The sequence below is a fragment of the Benincasa hispida genome, chromosome 10, assembly GCF_027475165.1.
Source record: "Benincasa hispida cultivar pf3 chromosome 10, pf3_genome.v1.1, whole genome shotgun sequence".
Classification (NCBI taxonomy): domain Eukaryota; kingdom Viridiplantae; phylum Streptophyta; class Magnoliopsida; order Cucurbitales; family Cucurbitaceae; genus Benincasa; species Benincasa hispida.
Window position 1 is genome coordinate 19888514 of NC_143487.1, and position 20883 is coordinate 19909396.

Below are 20883 nucleotides of genomic sequence, written 5' to 3' on the forward strand. Positions count from 1 at the left end.
CAAAATACGGTAATTAAGCAATAATTCAATCCAAGTTTCATCAACAAAATTTAAAATTATTTAACCAAAAAGTTTCAGTACTTTTGGGATAAAACTAAAAACTTAAAAAAAAATATGTTTCAAACACGAGATGTACGGGTATCTTATAATGTCCAAACAAGAGACATCTCAAGAGCTTTGGATGTTCTTGTAAGACAAAGGTTTCTATGATTTTCGTGTCGATGATATCGTCTTTTTACTTTTTTTTCCTTATTTTTTTATTCATTATTTTTCTTTATATTTATTTTATAATTAAAACTTAATATTAGTCATTTAATAATATTTTTTTTTTTTTAAAAAAAAAAAACTCTATTCAATAAACTATGTTGATGCCAAATTTTGGCCATGACAAAATGTATCTAATATCCATATGATAACAACGGTACATTTATAATTCAAGAAAGAGGGGACTTGCAAAACAAAGAAAAATGTTCTAATGCCTAAATCAGTAAAAGAAGTAAAGAATGGAGAAGAAGTTAAGAAGCTTTCAGATACCTCATATAGAGCTATAATGATGTATATATTGCATCCTATCTTGAAAAGTCACATTCCGTCAATATCAATTGCACTTATTTGACCTAAGACTTTATTTTTAAAATATATAATTTATTTTGCAAACTAAAAATTGAAAAAGTCATCTTTATTGTCTTTGAATCAAACACCTACACTTAAAAGTCACAACCACTCAACAAAATGACAATATGGAAATGTATGAAAAATGTAAGGACAAAAGGGTAGGTAAAGAATCTCCCTACACAGTTCCTTATATATATATATATATAAGATGCACGTGTAAAAGAAAAACAAAATAAATGCTTGCATTTACATTCTTAAAAACCAATTCCATGAGATCCAAAGTTTAGAGAAAATACAATAAAAAAGAAAAAGAAAAAAGAAGATTTAATTGAATGAAAGTAGTACTTAATACAATGAAACAATGCATTATTTGGTGTGACTTCACATTAGATATATAATTAATATTAGAATAAAAATTATTGCACTATATATATTACAATACTGGAATATTGACATATTAATTCAATAAGTTTTTTTTTTTAAAAAAAAATGATGAACATTAAAAAAAAATTGTTACATTATCTAACTTTTAAAAGTTGGTGATAACTATAACAAAATTGTATTATATTTATTTATTATATGCTAAAATTCAAAAGTTAAGAAGATAATTAGAATTACAACTACAAATGCACGTGTTGCTTAACTAATTTGTATATATTTTGATCATGTATGTAATTTACTGAAACAAATCCTACAAAACATACAATTATCTTCTTTTAAAATAAAATATGTTTATGTATTTCAAATATTATTAAATCCTTTTGTAGAAATTTAAAAACAATATAATTTAGCCTAGGTTACAAAACAATAAGATATTAAATTATAAAAGAGAGAAAAATGTTATATAAAAAATTAAAGTTATATCAAAGGAATATATAAACTATCTCAGAATAAAATAGTAGAATAGTACACCCTTTAAAACATTTCTCATACATAAATCCAATAATATAAGCACGACCATATGAATATAAATATCTCGAATATCCTTACAAACATATTTGGGATGAAATTGAAAATTCATTAAAATTTAGATAACATGTGGTATATGTGATATAAAAAGAAAAAATTCCAAACATTTTTATTATTTTATTTGTGCCTTTTTGTTAACAGAGATTCCCCTTGTCGCCGGCAGCCGCCCTAAGACAGCCGTTCGATGAGACAAGTCCTTTTCTCTTTTCAAATATGTTGTGCGGTTTTTTTTAAATGACGTCCTGTCCTTCGTTATATTACGTAATAATTAATTATCTATAAAAATAAAATCATTAACATCCACGTGTTACTGGGAAAGAAGATTTTAATTTTCATTTTTCATCCTCTAATATTAAATTAAAAGAACAAGGGAAAATATTTTGGAAAAAATTTCACAAAAATGTCAAACTATTTATAAATATAGTGAAAAAAAAAACTAATAGATACAATATGTTTCTATCAATTATAGACTTTTATCAGTTTTCCATCAATGATAGATTGTTTATTAGTTTGTAGACTTCTACCAGTCCTATTAAAGAAGATTAAAAAGTTTAGTATTTTATTTAAATAATGCCCCTTATTTTTTTTATTTTTGAAAATCTCTCAAATATTAATATATACTCTACATTTTAGATTTTATCAATTAAAATGCATAATAAATTAATGTTCATCCTAAATTTTTAAAGCTTATCAACTTACATCATCACGTGAAACTTATAATTGAATTAATTAAACCTTTAAAATTTTCATAAATGAATCAATTTAAACCCTTATTAGAATCTTCTTTGGAAATCGTTCATACATCAACTTTAATCCCCCTTGTACAAAACTGACATTGAGAAAGTTTACACACGTATGAGAATTAAAGCAAAGATGATTATTTAAAAACTATATTCAAATACAGTAAAATAAACCAAAATATCTATCATTGATAAATACTAATAAATATCTATCAGTATCTATCAACGTTTATAACAGATAAACTGCGACATTTTACTATATTTAAAAATATCTTTGATTGTTTTTAAATTTAAAATAATTTTACTTTCTTTAAAGTAACTTGAAGAGTCTAACTTAATTTGTTTATAATAATTTAAGATTTTAATTGATAAAAATTATAAGTTCCATACTATAATATAGAACAAAATTTGAAAAAGTTAGTAAATTAATAAACTCACAAAATTCAGAATTTAAATCCATAAAATTATTACTTTGAAAATTTAATTGTTACAACTTAAAAGTCAAACTATAGATACTTTTTCTCTAATAATAATAATAATAATAATAATAATAATAGTTCTTCCTAATCCAGTCAAATTGACTTTAAAAATTCATTCAAAGATCCCAAAAAAAGAAGAAAACATAAAATAGAGAAACATACGACTTTCTCTTTAGAGTTGAGAGTTGAAAATTCACCCTTTGCTACAGCACTGGTCAACTCCTTTTTTAGCCCCTCTTTTTCTTTCCTTTAGACTTTTTCTTCCACCGCCTCTATAAATCCTTCACCCATTTTCAACATTTTATCACAACAATTGAAATCCCATTAATCTCATTCCTTCAATTCTCAATTTTCCATCTTTTCTTTCCCTTTTCCCTCAAGTTCTCACCGTTTTGTTCTCTTTAATCCTTTCCTTCTCACTCTCTGGTTTCAACTTTCACCACGGTGGCGCCGCCGCAGCCCAGGGATTCTACTGTTTCAGCTGTGAAGAGAAAATGGATGGCTCAGAAGGAAGCTCCGGCGCCGCTCCGCCGCCATTTCTGACCAAAACATATGAGATGGTGGATGATCCGATGACCAATTCCATCGTATCGTGGACTCAAAGTGGTTTCAGCTTTGTGGTTTGGAACCCACCGGAATTCGCACAAGAATTACTCCCAATTTATTTCAAACACAACAATTTTTCTAGTTTTGTTCGACAATTAAACACTTATGTAAGTTCACTCATCAAATTCCAGCACCCAAATCTTCACTTTCCCTCTTCCCTGTTTTCTCTGTTTTTACTTAAAATCTTGAGAGCAAAATTCTGATCTCTCTGTTTTTATAGGGATTTAGAAAAATCGATCGAGAACAATGGGAATTCGCCAACGAAGGGTTTATAAGAGGAAGAACACATCTTCTAAAAAGCATCCATAGACGAAAACCAATCTACAGCCATAGCCAGAGCCATGGAAATGGAGGAGCTCCATTATCAGAACAAGAAAGAGAAGAACTCGAGCAAAAAATCAAAACCCTTTATCAAGAAAAGGCCATTCTCCAATCCCAATTACAGAAACACGAAAACGAAAAAGAACAAATTGGGCTTCAAATTCAGACAATCTGTCAGCAATTATGGCAAATGGGGAATCAACAGAAGCAGCTAATTGGAATATTGGGAGCAGAGTTGCAGAGGCATGAGCAAAGCAAAAAGAGAAAAATGGGGAAAGTGAATGAGTTATTGGTTGAAGAATGGTCAGAATTTAAGAGAGATGAGAAGAAGGTAAAGGTTCCGCCATTGGAGCTGATGGAGAAACTGGAATTATCATTGGGATTGTGTGAGGATTTGCTGTGTAATGTGGCGAAGGTTTTGAAGGAAGGGGAGGGAATGGAAGTGAAAAAAGGAGGGGAAATGAGAAGTGGTGTGAACGATATGTTTTGGGAACAGTTCTTGACGGAAATTCCAGGGTCCTCAAATATTAGTGAAGTTTATTTAGATAGAAGGAACAATGTTGTAAGGTAGATTAGTTGTTTGTAAATGATTCACTCTTGTTTTTTGAATTAGAATTTTAGTTTTAGAGATGGTTGATTACTAGGCATTTTTTAACATTTATGTTTGTGTCTATTTGGTCAATTAAAAATATTTAATAGATTTCTAAGTTTTTAATCCTGTCTAAAAAATTTTGGAACTTTTACTTTTATGTCCAATAGATTATTGGACTCCCAATATTGTGTCTCGTTGTTTCGTGAATTAAAAAATGATATATTGAATGGGATCGAACCTATTGATACAAAATTGAGAATGTTAAAATCTATGGACCTAAAATTAAAAGATTTGAAATTTTACAAACTTCCTAGCTTATAGACTAAATTTACTATTTAATGTTTTTCTTTAAAAGAAAAGTTTAAAATTCATGAGTGTTTTTAATATATTAGTAAAGATGTTATAATCATTCAATTACTAAGTTAACATCCATCACCATTAGAAAAACCAACAAAATAATCTTGGTCCATTAAAAAACAAAACAAAATAGTCTTCTTTAACCATAAGAACGAAAGGTTAGGAGGGTAAACAAATGATTATATAAATAATCTTATTTAACCATAAGAATTAAGGGGTGTTTGGACAAATAATTGGTTATTATAGTATTAGATTATTATAATTGAGTTGTAACCGTTTGTGTTTGGGGTGTAGATCATTCTAATTTGGGTTATAATAATAGGTATAAATTATTTTAGTTTGAGAAAGAAATAGTAAACTTTGTAGCAAACAATAAAAAATAATGATGAATGTAATATAGTAAAAATGGTAGCAAATAGTAATTACGGTAGCAAATGAGAGTTTTGAAAAAAGTGTTGACGGTAGCTAATTTGGAATTTTGAAATAGTATTTACTAGTCAGAGGTAGTTATTATAGTTTTAGGATAGTTCTCACTCCAAACACCTCTTAAATGTTTAGAGTGAAAACAAAGGATCATGATATACAAGTGAGACAATTATCTTAATTGGTACAAAGTCTGTTAGTGGTCCCATAAACAAAGTCATAAGAAAATTGTTTATTGTAATTTTACATTTTTTGGGACAATGTTTGAGATTTAAGCCAAATTCTAATAATTGAAGGAAGTTTTTAATAACTACATTTTTTATTTTGTCTTCGACTTTGAAGACACCTTAAAATTTAATAATAACTAAAGAAAGAAACTCATATTAAGCTTTCTTTCTTTCAATTTCTTTTCTAAATATAAAAAGTACAATAAAAAAACTACTAAGAAAGTAAATAGCAATTGTGCCTGAATAGGATGAGAACAACCATCGATATTTTGAAGTGTCATTACCATGGCAACTAGTGACAACTTCATTTAATAATTCTTTCAGATAGAATTTGGCTCATCAATATGAGTTGAGTTGAGTTAGTATAATATACCAACTCATTGTTTGGTCCACCAACTTTAAATGTTGGTGGAGTTGAGTTGGTATATTTTATCAACTCACTCCAACTCTCCCTTCTTCCCATGTTTTCAATGGCTCCATCCGTTGGCTACGGTCACACTCTGAGAATTAACTTCGAGCTCTGAAAACCACATCCGATGACAATTCTGACGACTAACTTTGGACTCCGATAACTACCTCCAATGACATTTTCGACGACGAAAATTCGGACTCTAACAACCACCTTCGATTACAGCTACGACAACCAAATCCGAGCTTCGACAACCTTCGTGGCACCAACTCTGACAACCAATTATGGCATCTGATAACCACATCCGGTGACCTAACAACGATGACCACCTTTGCGCTACCAACTCCGACGACCAATTGGCTCCAACAACAAACTTCGATTCAACTCCAACAACCACCTTCGTAGGCTCCGACAACCACTTCTGACTACAAACTTCGATGAAAATCACCTTCGATGATCACCTTTGAATGAGCAACTCTAACGGCCAACTCGAGGCTTCGACAACCACCTTCGACGACAAACTCTGACAACCAACTCTGATACAACCTTCATGCGACTAACTTCGGACTTCGACAGTCACCTCTAACTACAATCTTCAATGAAAATCATATTCGATGATCAACTTTAATGACTACTTTCGCCCGACCAACTTCGAGATTCAAAAACCACCTCTAATGACAAACTTCGACAACCAACTCCAATACACCTTCATGTGACCAACTTCAAGCTCTGATAACCACCTCCGACTACAAACTCTAGCAAAAATCATTTTCGATAATCAACTTTGATAACCACTTTCGACTACTATAAGACTGATGACTGTTAAAGTACATTGTAGGGCTGTTGATTATATAAAAGAAAATATTTTGCCTACATTAAGTGAAATATTTATATGTAACAAATTCACATAGCAAACGACTGTTAAGAATATTTAGATAAAAAGTATGTATGTAGTTGATAAGTATGTAGCATATAAAAAAAAACTATAAAATGAAAATTTTTTTCTTGAAACATTTTCCTGCAAGAATTAGTGAAAAATAAAGATTTGTTTTCTGATGATCCTCCAAATTTAGAGAAAATGAAAGTGAAATTGTTTAAGAAATGTTGTGACATTTCATTGGTTGTTATGATGATGGGGGAGATTTAATTAAAAAAATTATGACATAGTAAAAATATAGACTAACAATAGGAAGAAGAAAAAAAAAAAGATGATAATGAAATTCATTGAGAAAAATTAGCTAGAATCAAAAGTTTTTATTTGCCTTTAGTTTCTTATTTTATTTAACCATATTTCTACAAGAAATGTAATGGGTTTAATTGTTGTTCATAGCCTAAAAAAGAAAGAAAGAAAAGTTTTAAAAATTAAAAGAAAAAATTGTAATCCATATTTTACTCAAACAAAAATGGGTAGAATTATTGAATAAAAAAATTTTTAAAACAAAAATAGTAATCATAAAAACATATTATACAGAGTTCAAAAAACTGCATCGAAAATCTAAACATATGAACTCAACTCTGCACTCCAAACACATACATATAAACTCAGACCAAATAACTTTATACCCCAAACATATACATATGAACCCACAGATATATGAACTCTACAGACATATGAACTCCAAAGATCTTATCTCAACTCAGCACCCCAAACAGTCCCTCACTGTTATCCTAATGATTTGAAGCTCGTATTAAAAAAAAAAATTACTTTAACAAAGTCTACAGTCACCATTATCATTTTAAAGTTTGATAGTACAATTCTATTATAGACTAATTCAAAAATCAACAAACATTTTGTAAATATTAATTTTTTTGGAAAGATAAAAGTTAACATTTAAATACATTTAAATAAACCTATATCTTAAAAACATGAAACCGAATGATATTATTAAGAGTATAAACAATTAAATCTTTTACATGATATCTATACGTATAAAAAATTATTGTGAACTTGAGGATCGGGAATACGGATATCAATAAAATATAATATTAAAATAAATATAATATAATAATAAAATAAATAAATATTAAAATAAATTAAACATAATATATAAATAAAATAAATTAGCAAAATATAAAATAAGGAATTTCTCTAAATTTTCTACTTTCTCTAATTTTCATGGACTTTGCCCAATATATGTATTTTCCAAAACCCACCAAATGCCACTATTTATAGGCAATTTGACAAGTAGGAGGTGGATTACATGCACACTAATAGTGTGTAATCTTGAGACACATGAACAACACATGGGTAATGGATAAGTGACACATGGGTAATAAATAAGTGACACATGGATAATGGACACAAATAATGAGCATCTACATTATATCTAATTTAACATATTTATAATAGCCCCTTAAATGCCCATTATATACGAAATATGTGTCTCGTTAAAACCTTACTAGGAAAAAACCCACTAGGAAAAAAATCCTAGTGAAGGAAAAAAAGTACATATTTCATATAATCTGATACTCTTAAAAAGTATATTTACTCCCCCTCATATAAACATCACTTGAGATCTTTGAGTCGCCGCATTCCAAGGTTGTGCACTAGTTTTTCAAAGGTTGCGGTAGGTAAAACCTTTATAAATAAGTCTGCCAGGTTATCTTTCAAACAAATTTGTCGTACAGTGATGTCGCCATTTTCTTCAAGATCCACTTCAAGAATTTTGGGCTTTAATGTCGGTTTAAAACTGACAATAAAAGGCTTTAATGTCAGTTGACAACCGACATTGAAGATTGGGTTATAAAAGGTCTTTAATGTCGATTTTAAACCAACATTATAGCTTACCAAATTTCAGTACGAATTATCTTCAATGTCGGTTTAAAACCGAAATTGTACATCATCTTCAATGTTGTTTAAAATTGATATTGTACACCATATTCAATAGTTTAAAACCTACTTTCTGCCACACACACACGCATACACACACAAGTCATATTTTTCTTTTACTTGTACATGCACAAACTAAAGTCTTAATTGCTTTCACAAATCCCCAATAAGTCACAAAAGAGGAATTGGATAATAATTTAACTCCAAAACCAAGATAAATTTTTTTTTTTTTTTTATCCAAATCAACTTCATATGGTTTAGATAGCAAATTCCAATTTATCAACTATGAAGTATACATATATATTATACATTGAACAAGTAGAGTAGATATGCTAAGTTGCACACAAGAATAGCATTCAAAATAAATGAATTACAAAATGGTTAGAATGATTAAAAATAAGTTGAAGATAAATGAATAGTATTCGACGATGTCTTCCCAAGTTTTCTGATGTCAATTTCTGGAGCTAGGGACTATTCTCCCACCTATAAAGTAGATAAAACAACAATTTGAACAAATAAGTAAAAAACAACAATTTGAACAAATAAGTAAATCAAGGATCATGTTCGCACGCAAGAAAACAAACCACAATAGGTAGAACCTACTTACCTAAGCGTTTTAAAAGTGTTTCTCAAACAATCAAGAAACTAAGTTTATTACTCTTATATTTTGAAAATTTTCGACAGCATAACAATGCTACCACAACAAAACAAAAAATTACCTTGAACCTGTTCAAAGAAACATACTCCCAATAATATTCCACAACCAACAAAAATTCTCAATAGAACTACAAAAATTCTCAAAAAACGAATATTCAACACTTCATAAAACAAATCCAACAAAACTTGTTAAAAACTAACCAACTGCATTCAATGACAACTCAAGTAAACTAAAAATAAGACCTATTATAAGTTCTTAACCCAAAAATCCAATTAAGAACCAACTTAAATTTAAAACACTTTCAAATTCCAAATATTTGAAATAAGCAAAATTCACCCTAGGCAATTTCTTAATGGATGTAGAATTACATACACTTAAAAAGGGGAAGGACAATTTTTTAGTTACAAATTAATTTTACCTACCAAATACCATGAGTGCATTGCAAGACTACCAAATGCCAGGATATTAGCAAAAGATGGCAAGCCATGAATCATCCTGAATTTCTTGTTCATTGTTGCAAGTTTTGGATTCACTTTTGCCACTTCTACATTTTTTGACCACCCAACTTCCTCGCCAATGTTACTTTCCCTCTCCACTTTGTCTTTGTTCCATCAGCTGAAGAACAATAATGGAAACAACAAACGAGATGGAGTTAATTGTCTTATTTTAAATATATTGCGATATAAGAAGTTCAAAGTAGGTAAAATTAGGATGAATAGAGAGAGTTGTGACACTATCAAAGTTGATGAAATAATACTATAGTAGGACGGTGGAATGTTTTTAATGTTCATAGTAATTCTTTCTTAAGAAATACTATAATGTGTTTTGTCATTGCACTGAAATTCCACATCTATTGCCTATTACTACAATTTAAGGGGGGCTAATACAAAAAGTGGAAAGCTCTTCTTTGTTTTTATCTTTTTCTTTGACTTTATATTTTAGTTCTAACCTATAAAGTTAGCCTAGAATACCATTTTGAACTATATTATTTAAATGCAATATTTTTATTTTAGAACCCAACCAACCACCTCCAACCTCAGACATAGTTCCAAATCAATACGAATGCTCACCTCAGTACACTTGGAAACCTCTGCCCTTAGTCTTAATTCTGATCTTCAACTTCATCAAAACAGCCCACACCTAAGCACGAACACATAACCAGATCAAAGACACAACATCCCAAGAAACACACAACGCTTAGCAAGACAAGACCATTTTTTCCCTTACTGAAAGTTCTCCCACACGACTATTAACTACTGGACAGTTGCCGAAAATTGGTTGAAACCTCCGATCCTAACCTTGAAACATTACAAAAATGAATCACCTGAGGCTGACCCATAACATGAAATTAAAATCACCCGAACAATCATCTAAAACAACTCATTGATTACCTTACAACTCACCAGCTGGCACAGCTGATGATCCACCGGTGGCGACCTCACGAAACGGCGGCGGATGAGGAGATGCGATTGACTACTTGCACCCAGAACAAACGTTAAGCCTAAGCAAAAACCCACGGCAGCGCGAACCCAAAGCTGGACATGCGTCTGACGTGCGGTGAACCTGATTATGAGTGCTCTCGATCGCGGCATGGCATCCGACTTCTGGTGTGGCTGTCGTCGGACTCCGATTGGTGGCATCTGGTTCCAAAGGAAGTGAGGCGACATTTTCACGAGGAAGATGAACCCGCAAACGCCGGATCTGCACGGTCAGATTTGCACGTGATCTGGACGGCCGGATCTACACGCAAAACGCGATCTGCACAACAAGATCTGCACGGGAACGCCGGATCTGCACGAGAACGACAGACGACAACCCACAAACATTAGATCTGCATGTGGACGACACAATGACAACCCACGAACGCCAGAGATGATTGGTACACTCGAGGGGAAGAGAGGATTTGTAAGAGAGAAGTGAGAAAGGAGAGAGAAGAAAGGTAATGAAATGAAAGAGAGAGATTTTTTACAAAAGTTAAAAAAAATAAATGGGGATCTTTAATGTCGGTTTTAACCGGACATTATAGCCTACCTTCAATGTTGGTTTAAACTAACATTAAAGATCCGCTTTTTTTTTAAAAAAAAAAAAAAAAAAACTGACATTATACATCTGGTTTCACTTTTTTCAACTGACATTAAAACCCAAAATTCTTATAATGATCATAAGTGTAGAAAAGCTTCAGTGAAATATATTTTGTTATATTTCCTTTAATATATCATCCTTTGATTTGAGATATGCATGCTTTGTTATCTTCGTATAATATCGTTGGAAGATTTTTACTAGAAGGCAAATCACATGTTCCACGAATGTGCTGAGTCATTGATCTTAGACATACACATTCTTGACTAGCCTCGTGAATTGCAAGAATTTTAACATGATTTGAGGAAGTAGTTGTTATGGTTTGCTTCACCGATCACCATGATATAACAATTCCTCCACATGCGAATAGATAACTTGTTTAAAATCTAGCTTTGTGTAGACCAGATAAATATCCAGAATCTGCATAACCAACTAGATCAAAATTGTTCTTTAGAGATAATGGAGTATATGCTTAATTCCGTTCCAATGTCTTTTTATTGGAGAAGAATTATATCTTGCCAATAAATTTACTGAAAATATAATATCCAGTCTTGTATTATTAGCAAGATACATAAGTGCCTCAATTGCACTAAGATATGGTAGTTCAAGACCAAGAAGTTTTTCATTATCATTTCAATGTCAAAATATATCTTTCTTCACATCTAGTGAACGAACTTCCATTGGAATGTTCAATGGATGTGTTTTGTCCATTTAAAACCTTTTCAAAACTTTTTTGTATAAGTTGACTGATGCAAAAATCCCATCTGCTAAATGCTCAACTTGTAAGTCAAGGAAAAATTTTGTTTTTCCAAGATCTTTCATCTTAAATTCTTTCTTAAGATGTTCTATTGCCTTTGAAAGCTCTTCAAGAGTCCTAATTATATTCATTCAAGTCATCAACTTATACAGTTATAATAGCAAGTCCTGACTGTGATTTCTTTATAAAAACACATAGACATATTGAATTGTTTTGATATCATTTTTTCAATAAATATCCACTCAGGCGATTGTACCACATTCGCCCTGATTGTTTCAATCCATATAGTGATCTTTGTAACTTTATTGAATATAATTCCAGAGAATTTGATTTATATTTTTCAAGTACCTTGAATCCTTATGGGATTCTCATACAAAAATCATTATCAAGAGATCCATATAAATATGTTGTGACTACATCCATAAGATGCATATCTAAACTTTCAAACACAATCAGACCAATTAAATATCTTAGTGTAATTGCATCCACCACCGGAGAATACATTTCCTCAATATCAATACCAGGTCTTTGTGAAAAACCTCGTGCAACTAGTCTTGCTTTATATCTTGTGACCTCATTATTTTCATTTCTTTTCTTCATAAATACTCATTTGTATCCCACAGGTTTGACACCTTCTGGTGTTCAGATTACTGGTCCAAAAACCTAACATTTTGAAAATGAGTTTAATTTTGCCTTGATTGCTTCTATTGAAGCCAATCTTTTCTATGTCAACATTTTTCAACAAATTTTGGTTCAGAATCCTCATTTTCAGATATGATATCAAAAGCAACATTATTACAAAAATGTTGTCAATAACTACATGAGTTTAGTTCCATTTTTTTCCTGTCATGACATAGTTTATTGAAATCTCATTATTATTTTTTTATATTCCATCTCCCTCATTAGTCATGTCATGAATTAATTAATGGGTATTTACATCCTCAACCAAATCTTCTTGACTATTAATTTTTTTTTTTTTTTTTGAGAATCTTATCTTTAGAACCCACTGGTCTTCCACACTTCTGGCGTGTTCTAGATTCATTAGTGAAACTTATTGTGTTTGGATAACAATTTTCAATGGAACATTTGTAACTAGTATATGTGACCTAGTTACTTTCTTTGCATCGATAAATGCATCTGGTAACTGATTTGCTCTATTTTGCAAATGAATTATCTTTTAAACTTCAAGTTCACATTGATCTGCACATGGATCTAAATGAGACAATAACAATGCATTCTATGTAATTTATTTTTCCAACTTCTTAATTCCTCCCCCTAATGTTAGAAAATTTGTCTCATTAAAATGACAATCAACAAATCGTGCAGTAAATACATCATCCGTTAGGAGTTCAAGATATTTGATAATTGAAGAGGAATCATATCCAATATATATTCTTAACCTCCTTTGAGGACCCATATTAATACATTGTGGTAAAGCAATTGGAACATATACTGCATATAAAAAAAATTCTTAGATGGGAAATATTTGGCTCATGGCCAAAAGCTAATTGTAGTGGCGGTACTTATGATAAGATACTGGCCTAATATGCCCATACAGATGTAGGAAGCTTAGCTCTCATAAGCAATGGTCTAGCAATTAACTGCAAATGTTTTATGAATGATTTTGCTAAATAATTTTGTATATGAACATGAGCTATAGGATGTTCAACACTTATCCAATTGACATACAATAATTATCAAAATCTTGGGATGTAAATTCATCAGTATTATCAAGACGAATGATCTTAATTGTATAATCAAGAAATTGTGCTCTTAACTTAATTACTTGAGCAAGTAATCTTGCAAATGCAAGTTTTCAACATGATAATAAGCACAAGTGTGACCATTTGCTAGATGCATTTATTAATACCATAAAATATTTAATGGTCCACTTAGCGGGTTAATAGGTCCACATATATCATCATGAATTCGTTCTAAAAATGCAGGTGATTTAGTCCCCACTTTGATGGTGATGGCTTAATGATTAATTTGCCTTGAGAGCAGGCATTATATGATAACTCATCAGATTGAAGAATCTTCTAGCTCTTCAATGGATGTCCATTTGAATTCTCAATAATTCTTCTCATCATTATGGACCCTAGATGACCTAATCTATCATGCTAAATTTTAAATGTGTTTGGATTCATGAACTTCAGGCTCATTATTGCATATGTTTTAATTACTCGTATACAAGTATAATATAATCTAGAAGATAAATTAGATAACTCTTCCAGTATTTTTTTTTGTATATGAGACAGTAGATATTGTAGGATTGTATCAACAGTAGCGGAAGCACAAGGATCATCTAAGCACTAAAATTCACTAATTTTGGCAAAATATAAAGCATGCTTTTGCAGAAAAAAATGAGTTTCAAAACATATCTCTTGTAGAACTTCTTCAAAGCTCCTTCACCAGCTGCTATCTTCTCCAAATCTTGCTGTAAACCACCTCAAGATCTTCCTCACTATTCTCTTGGTGCTCTAGATTGAGTTGTGGGACTCAAAACAAGCTTGAATCAATGGTAGAAGGAGAAATGCTCGCTGCACCAACCTTGTTGAAGAACCTTTCTTCAAACCAAAATTTCTCTAAAATTCTCTATGGATTGCATCCCCAATTTTCACTCCAATCTCTTCATTATATTGCGGATCAACATACAAAGAGAAGAGTTGCATGAGTTGTAGCTCATGCTTGGAGAAGACAAGGCAATGTTTATTTTTCATGTGTGAGCTACTTAGGTAATGGATAATGGAAAAACTCTTTTTTTTCATTTTGTGTGTTTTTGGTTTTCCAATTTTTCAATTTTATCTAAAAATCAAAATTTGATTTTATAAAATCTATTTTGATTTTAAAAATGAAAATTTAATTAATTTCATAAATTAATTATTAAATAAAATTTAATTAATTTAATATCAAATATTAAATTAATCGTAACACATATCCATCTTTATATATTTAAATATATAAATTCTCCTATTCCGTTTAATTCTAAAATTAAACATATAATTATATCTCATATAATTACTAAATCCCTTAATTCTAATTTAAACGTTTCAAATTAACTTATCACGCTATTCTAGAGCTAGTTCGTTACGAGCAAGTAGGGGGACCTTGCGGACCTACAGATCATGGGCTCTAACGATCTGAGATTAATTGGCTAAATTCATTAGACCAAATTAATCTCCATTGGTTAACTAATGGGTCACTTCACTAAAGCCCATAATTGCACTCCCCCCACTGTAGATATATTATGTCTATATGATTTAACCATAATCAGCAAGTCGACCCTTCACAAGTTGTTCGTAATAACGGTTGAGTCAAATATCTATTTTATCCCCGAGATTACGTCTTATTCCTCAAGTCCCCACTGATCCTCTAAGATCAACTGGTTTGTGATCCAATCACTAAACCAAACTCTCTCAACCGAGTGACAGGGTGGGGCCCTTTGTTTCAAGACCTGGATTCAGTACTTGAGAGAACAACCTTTCTCCTATTCCTAAATCGGGTAGGTGTGAACTCCGTCTTGCACCCTATGTCCCTAGCTATCTATCCGATCTTATCCCTGAAATGGGAGTCTTATTGAGTCGGCGTTGTTGAGCCAACCCTCAACTATGCAAATCTAAAGGCAATCCCGAATAAATAGGAGTTCATAGTTAGCTTAGGATTAAAATCAAGTTACCTAGGTCATCTAGGTGAAATAGTCAGTCGTAAATAGTAAACAACATTATAAAGTAAGAATGACTTATTTCTTGGTCTTGATCTTATGTAAACTCATTGCATAGGACGTCCCCACTCCTCATGTCATAACATGTACGAATTAGGATCACATTGTATGTAGCACTTTACAACTCTTTGTAACAACTACAGAGTAGGCCACATCCAATGGTGTTACCAGAATAAGGTACCCAACTTCATTCATGTACCATAGATCATTTTGACTATTTATTTACTCAAACCCAATCTGCTCTTATGTCTCCACATAAAGTTCAAGTACTCATACAATAGTCATGGGTCTTAGTTTATTGGATTTAGACTTTCATACAATTTATGAGATCAATAACAAGTATATTGATAATAGGAAATGTTTATTATTTTACAAACTGCGAGTTTTTAGGACATAAAACCCAATAGATATGATATAAAGATATTCCATATTATTCTTTCTATCAGTCTCAATATGATAACCATTGCAACGTATATCTTTAAAACTAAGTAGATTTCTTTTTTATTGACTAGAGAACAATGCATTGTCTATGGTAAATTTTGTTCCTCAAGGCAAAATAATATTTTCTTTTACAAACCCTTCAATTAGGTTTACAAAACCTGATATTGTATTGACTTTTGCTTCCAGTATTTTTCAGTTTTGAAAAATATTTTCTACTTTTAGGTATTGTATGCATAGTTACATTGTCTGCCAAACATAGATCTTCTTTACTCATTTTTTAGTCACCTAACATATGAAAATGATCCAGTTTTCTTCATTAAAAGAAAATAATTACAATAAGAAAAACAAAATTTGGAATATACAAAGGTTAACATCTACTAAGGGGAATAAAACATGGACATGAATAAAAAAAAAGGACATTAAGTCTAGATATGTTCAAAGTCAAAGGAAACGCTTGGTGTTCCATCAATTCTACCAATTTTCTCTTCAAGAGATTCAAAGAAGTCCGTCACATCCAAGTTTTTCATATGGGGTGGGTCAAATATGTCATAATTCTGGTATGCAAAATTTGCTTCCACATTTTTCTCATTTTCCTTCAGAGATGTTAGATAGAGATCAACTAAGTCTTTTGACATACAACAGCTACGTGGCAAATACCCAGTCATTCCACATCTGAAGCATTTATTTTCAACACTTTTTGAACTCTTATTTTGTAGAGCTTTTCCTTTGTGATAATCATTTAGTGTGGTTCTTTTGAAATTTGAATGATTAGAACGACCACCACGAAAATAATAATTATTTCTTCCTCTGTCACGATCACAACCTTGACCACGATTATTATTAAAATTTACAGCATTCACTTCAGGGAATGGAGTTGTCCCAATTGTTCGAGATTCATAATTTTTTATTAATAACTTGTTATTTTGTTTGGCCACGACAAGACATGAAATTAGTTCAGAATATTGTTTAAAACCTTTCTCTTGAGATTGCTGCTACAGGAAAATATTCGAGATATGAAATGTAAAAAATGTCTTCTCTAACATATCAACATTAGTAATTTTCTCTCTGCATAACAATAATTTTGAACTAATTTTAATAATGCGGAGTTGTAATCGCTTATGGATTTGAAATCTTGTAGCCTCAACTCATAACGAGCTTTAGGAAGAATAACCATTTCTTGATGATCATACCTCTCTTTCAATTTTTTCCACAAGATACTCCATTTTCAATCCCTTATAGAGATGATGACAAAGGAAAATCATAGGCTTTGCTTTGTCCTGACTGGATGGTGTATTTCATTCTTTAATAGTCTCTTCAAGATTCGTAGTATCCAAATGGATTTCGGCATCAAGTACCCATGGCAAATTATTACTGTCAGTAATATAAAGGGAGACAAATTCTAATTTTGTTAGATTTGTCATGGCAGCACGATAATAAAATATTGTATTTATATTAGAAATTTAATAGATATTAAATATGCAAAATAATGTTAAATTTATTAATTATAACGAAGAGAGAAAAACCTACATACCTTTAGTACCTACTTTTAGCGAGGAAAACGATAGGAGCTCATGTTGATAACGTGTTGTGAACTTGAGGAACACAACGGGAGTATCAATACCAATAAAATATAATATTAAAATAAATATAATATAATAATAAAATAAATTAAACAAAATATATAAATTAACAAAATATAAAACAAGAAATTTCTCTAAATTCTCCACTTTCTCCAATTTTCATGGACTTTGCCTAATGTGTGTATTTTCCAAAACCCACAAAAAGCTACTATTTATAGACAGTTTGACAATTATGAGGTGGATTACATGAACACTAATAGTGTGTAATCTTGAGACACATGAATAACTTATGAGGTAATGGATAAGTGATACATGAGCAATGAACACTAATAATGGGCGTCTGCATTACACCTAATTTAACTTATTTATAATAAAAACAACTATTTTCACAATTTCATCTATTTCCATTTTTCTCACAAAATTCAAATCCATTATGTGGCCACTGGTCGGCCGAAGTTGTTGACTAAAGATGTGGGAACGTAGTTGACCGAGAAATCCGATATATATATATATATATATATATACACATACATATAGTCGTGTGTCTTAAAATATTTATGATAATTGGGTGTTAAAAAACTGAATTCAAGATTTGTGTTGAATATATGTTTACTTTTAGGAATTTGTTGTGATTTTGTCTTAAAAAATTTAGAAAAATATGTTAGTATGTAAATACTTTTTAGAGAAGTTGAAAATTGAAATTAAAAAAAAAAAAAAAAATCCAAGACAACTTCAATTTTATTTAGAAAAACTGTATACCCCAACTCAACTCTGCACTCCAAACATAGATAATAATTACCAACTCAACTCTGTGTCCCAAACACAAATAATTTAACTCTCTAGATAACTTAAACCTCTAGACAATAATTATCAACTCAACTCAACTATGTGTTTTTGTTACGTGCCAAACGTCCCTTATTTTTTTTTTTTAACAAATGTTACATTATTTTAGATCTCGATTTTTTAAAGAAAATTTTAGATCTTGATTGATTGAAGATTCTAACATATTTCTACTTCAACTAATATAAAACTTGTAATATCAGAAGGTCAGAGTTTCAAAAAAAAAAAAAAAAAAAAACTAGACAAGTTCAAAATTAAAAATTTAATTGACTCAATTATTGTTTTGTGTAGCTTACGTTGTAGATCACATTTTGATTATTTAATGTTTGTATTTTATCCAAAGTTCAACCTCTATTTACATGGTTAATATATTTTTTTTTAGAATAAAGAAACAACAAACAAACAAAGAAACTAATCGGTCGAAGGAAACCAATTGAGCCGCAACAAACTCGAGCCCAAAAACACTGCATGTCTTTAGCCAAATCAATTATCAAATGTCTAAACACAACATGTCCTTTGAAACACCAAAGCACTAGGGTTGGCAATGGGGTCGGGAGGGGGGGCTGGAGGGGCGTCCCTCGTCCCCGGCCCCGTTGGGGAAAATCTCCCCCATCCCCATCATTTGAAGGTGGGGATAGGGGCGGGGATTTCCGTGGGGAAACGGGGTCCCATTCCCTGTTTCCCCATGGGGATTCTCCGTGGGGATTCCCCGCGAGATTCCCCATTTTTTTTAATTAAAATTTTATTTTATTTAAAATTTGATTAGCCCACAAAAAATCCATTAAATAAGTTTATCGAATTCCTCATTTTTTAATTCAAGTGATTTTATATGAAATTTGACTAGTGCACAACAAATAAACAAAAAGTAATAGATTATTCTATGAAATAAACACAATTGACAATTTAAAAGCTAACAAATCTATTAATAAGTTTTAACTTAAAATTCAATAAAGTTTGAATAAGGAAGTCAATTAAAGGCAAACGTCTTATACATTCAAATAAGTTTACAACTTAAAATTCAATAAAGCTCGTCTTTCTCTCTTCAACGATGACTTCATAATCAAATCTTTCTCCTTTCTTGACATCATCCCATCCTTAATTGTGAGTATTATTCATTCCTACATTTAAAATGTAATAAACAAATAATGTCACAAAAAAAAAAAAAGAAAAAAAAAAGGCTAGACCACAAAATAATGTTAATCCTTGAGCATACCTTAGTCATCATGCTATCTTCATCAGAATCGTCTGCATCTTCTAAAACAGTTGCTAAATGTTTAACCATTTCTTTTCTCGTGCTATTACCTTATGTTGTCAAATATTTGTAATAAAAGAAAATATTTATTAATATATTAAATGCTAAAAAGAGGTAAAACAAAATAAACAAACTACCCTGTCAAAACTTCCATTGCAATCCAATTTTGAGCGCACATCAAAGCCTCTATCGTCTTCGGATGAAGTTTGTTACGATGTCTTACAATCCTACCACAGGTACTAAAAGCAGACTCTGATACAACACTAGATAGTGGGATGGCTAATATGTCTCTTGTAATTTCTTGTAAAATTGGTTACTTGACACCATTCAATTTCCACCAACTCAAAATGTCAAAATCAGATGTTCGAGGTAAGACAGGTTCATCCAAATATGCATCAAACTATTGCTTCTGATCCATATTATTGGAATTTGATAGTAACAAGTCATAATCATTAAAATCATCAAATTCACAGGCTAGACGGCAAATATTCACGACTAGGTGCGGCGGTAATCTTCACGGAAAGGGAAGGAAGAGGTCGTGTTGGGCTGGGGGTACGGTACTACGCCGTTGAGGGAAGAGGTCGCGTTGTTGACTGCCATTGACTTTACCCCATTGAGAGAGGTACGGTACTAGGGCAGGTCGGCAAGAAGAGATTAGAGAAGGGAAAGGAAAAGGAAGGGAAAGGGAAGGATGTTTTTGTTTCTCGGCAGAAGTCAGAAGAGAAGGGAAAAGGAAGGAAGAGGAAGGAGATGAGAAGATTTAGGGCTTTTTTTAGGCTTTTTAGTTTTTAGTTTTAGGCTTTTTTTTAGACTTCTTGGCTCCAAACTCCAAAGTTCAACCTTACCTATTAATATTATAAACATATATATAAATTAATTATTTTATATTATTCTAAATATATATATATATATATATATATATATAAGTATATAAAATCGAGGTCGAGGCGAGGATACTGTTCTCGTCTCCGCCCCGTCCCCGGATGA

At 31.2% G+C, this 20883-nt stretch overlaps 2 protein-coding genes across 9 annotated transcripts; one reads left to right on the forward strand and one right to left on the reverse strand.

Annotated features, from left to right (window-relative positions):
• The first annotated feature begins 3102 nt into the window (after positions 1-3102).
• LOC120088791 (heat stress transcription factor A-4c-like) lies at positions 3103-4354 on the forward strand. Its single transcript, XM_039046231.2, has 2 exons — positions 3103-3516; positions 3630-4354. Exons 1-2 carry the CDS (start codon positions 3298-3300, stop codon positions 4299-4301), a joined length of 891 nt encoding a protein of 296 aa, XP_038902159.1. The 5' UTR covers positions 3103-3297; the 3' UTR covers positions 4302-4354.
• Positions 4355-8819: 4465 nt separating this feature from the next.
• LOC120088638 (uncharacterized) lies at positions 8820-11189 on the reverse strand. Of its 8 annotated transcripts, none has more exons than XR_016523789.1 (5): positions 10630-11188; positions 10454-10524; positions 10297-10366; positions 9649-9841; positions 8820-9051 (listed from the first exon to the last, which is right to left on the reverse strand). XR_016523789.1 is itself a non-coding variant. In XM_090305754.1 (5 exons), the coding sequence occupies exons 1-3, from the start codon at positions 10891-10893 to the stop codon at positions 10298-10300; spliced, it is 399 nt and encodes a 132-aa protein (XP_090161880.1). In that variant the 5' UTR covers positions 10894-11189; the 3' UTR covers positions 8820-9051; positions 9649-9841; position 10297. The 8 variants fall into 8 exon arrangements, 2 of the variants coding, with proteins under 2 accessions (XP_090161880.1, XP_090161879.1); XR_016523788.1 differs by having other exon boundaries at positions 10618-11188; XM_090305754.1 differs by having other exon boundaries at positions 10454-10519; positions 10630-11189.
• Between the last annotated feature and the right edge of the window lie 9694 nt (positions 11190-20883).

Coding starts and splice junctions, on each gene's coding strand:
- LOC120088791 (XM_039046231.2), top strand. CDS start 3,298: ATGGATGGCTCAGAAGGAAGCTCCGGCGCCGCTCCGCCGCCATTTCTG. Junction 3,517..3,629: donor TTCGACAATTAAACACTTAT/GTAAGTTCACTC, acceptor CTGTTTTTATAG/GGATTTAGAAAAATCGATCG.
- LOC120088638 (XM_090305753.1), bottom strand. CDS start 10,893: ATGTCGCCTCACTTCCTTTGGAACCAGATGCCACCAATCGGAGTCCGA. Junction 10,520..10,617: donor GCCAGCTGGTGAGTTGTAAG/GTAATCAATGAG, acceptor TTTCAAGGTTAG/GATCGGAGGTTTCAACCAAT. Junction 10,367..10,453: donor GTCGTGTGGGAGAACTTTCA/GTAAGGGAAAAA, acceptor GTTCGTGCTTAG/GTGTGGGCTGTTTTGATGAA.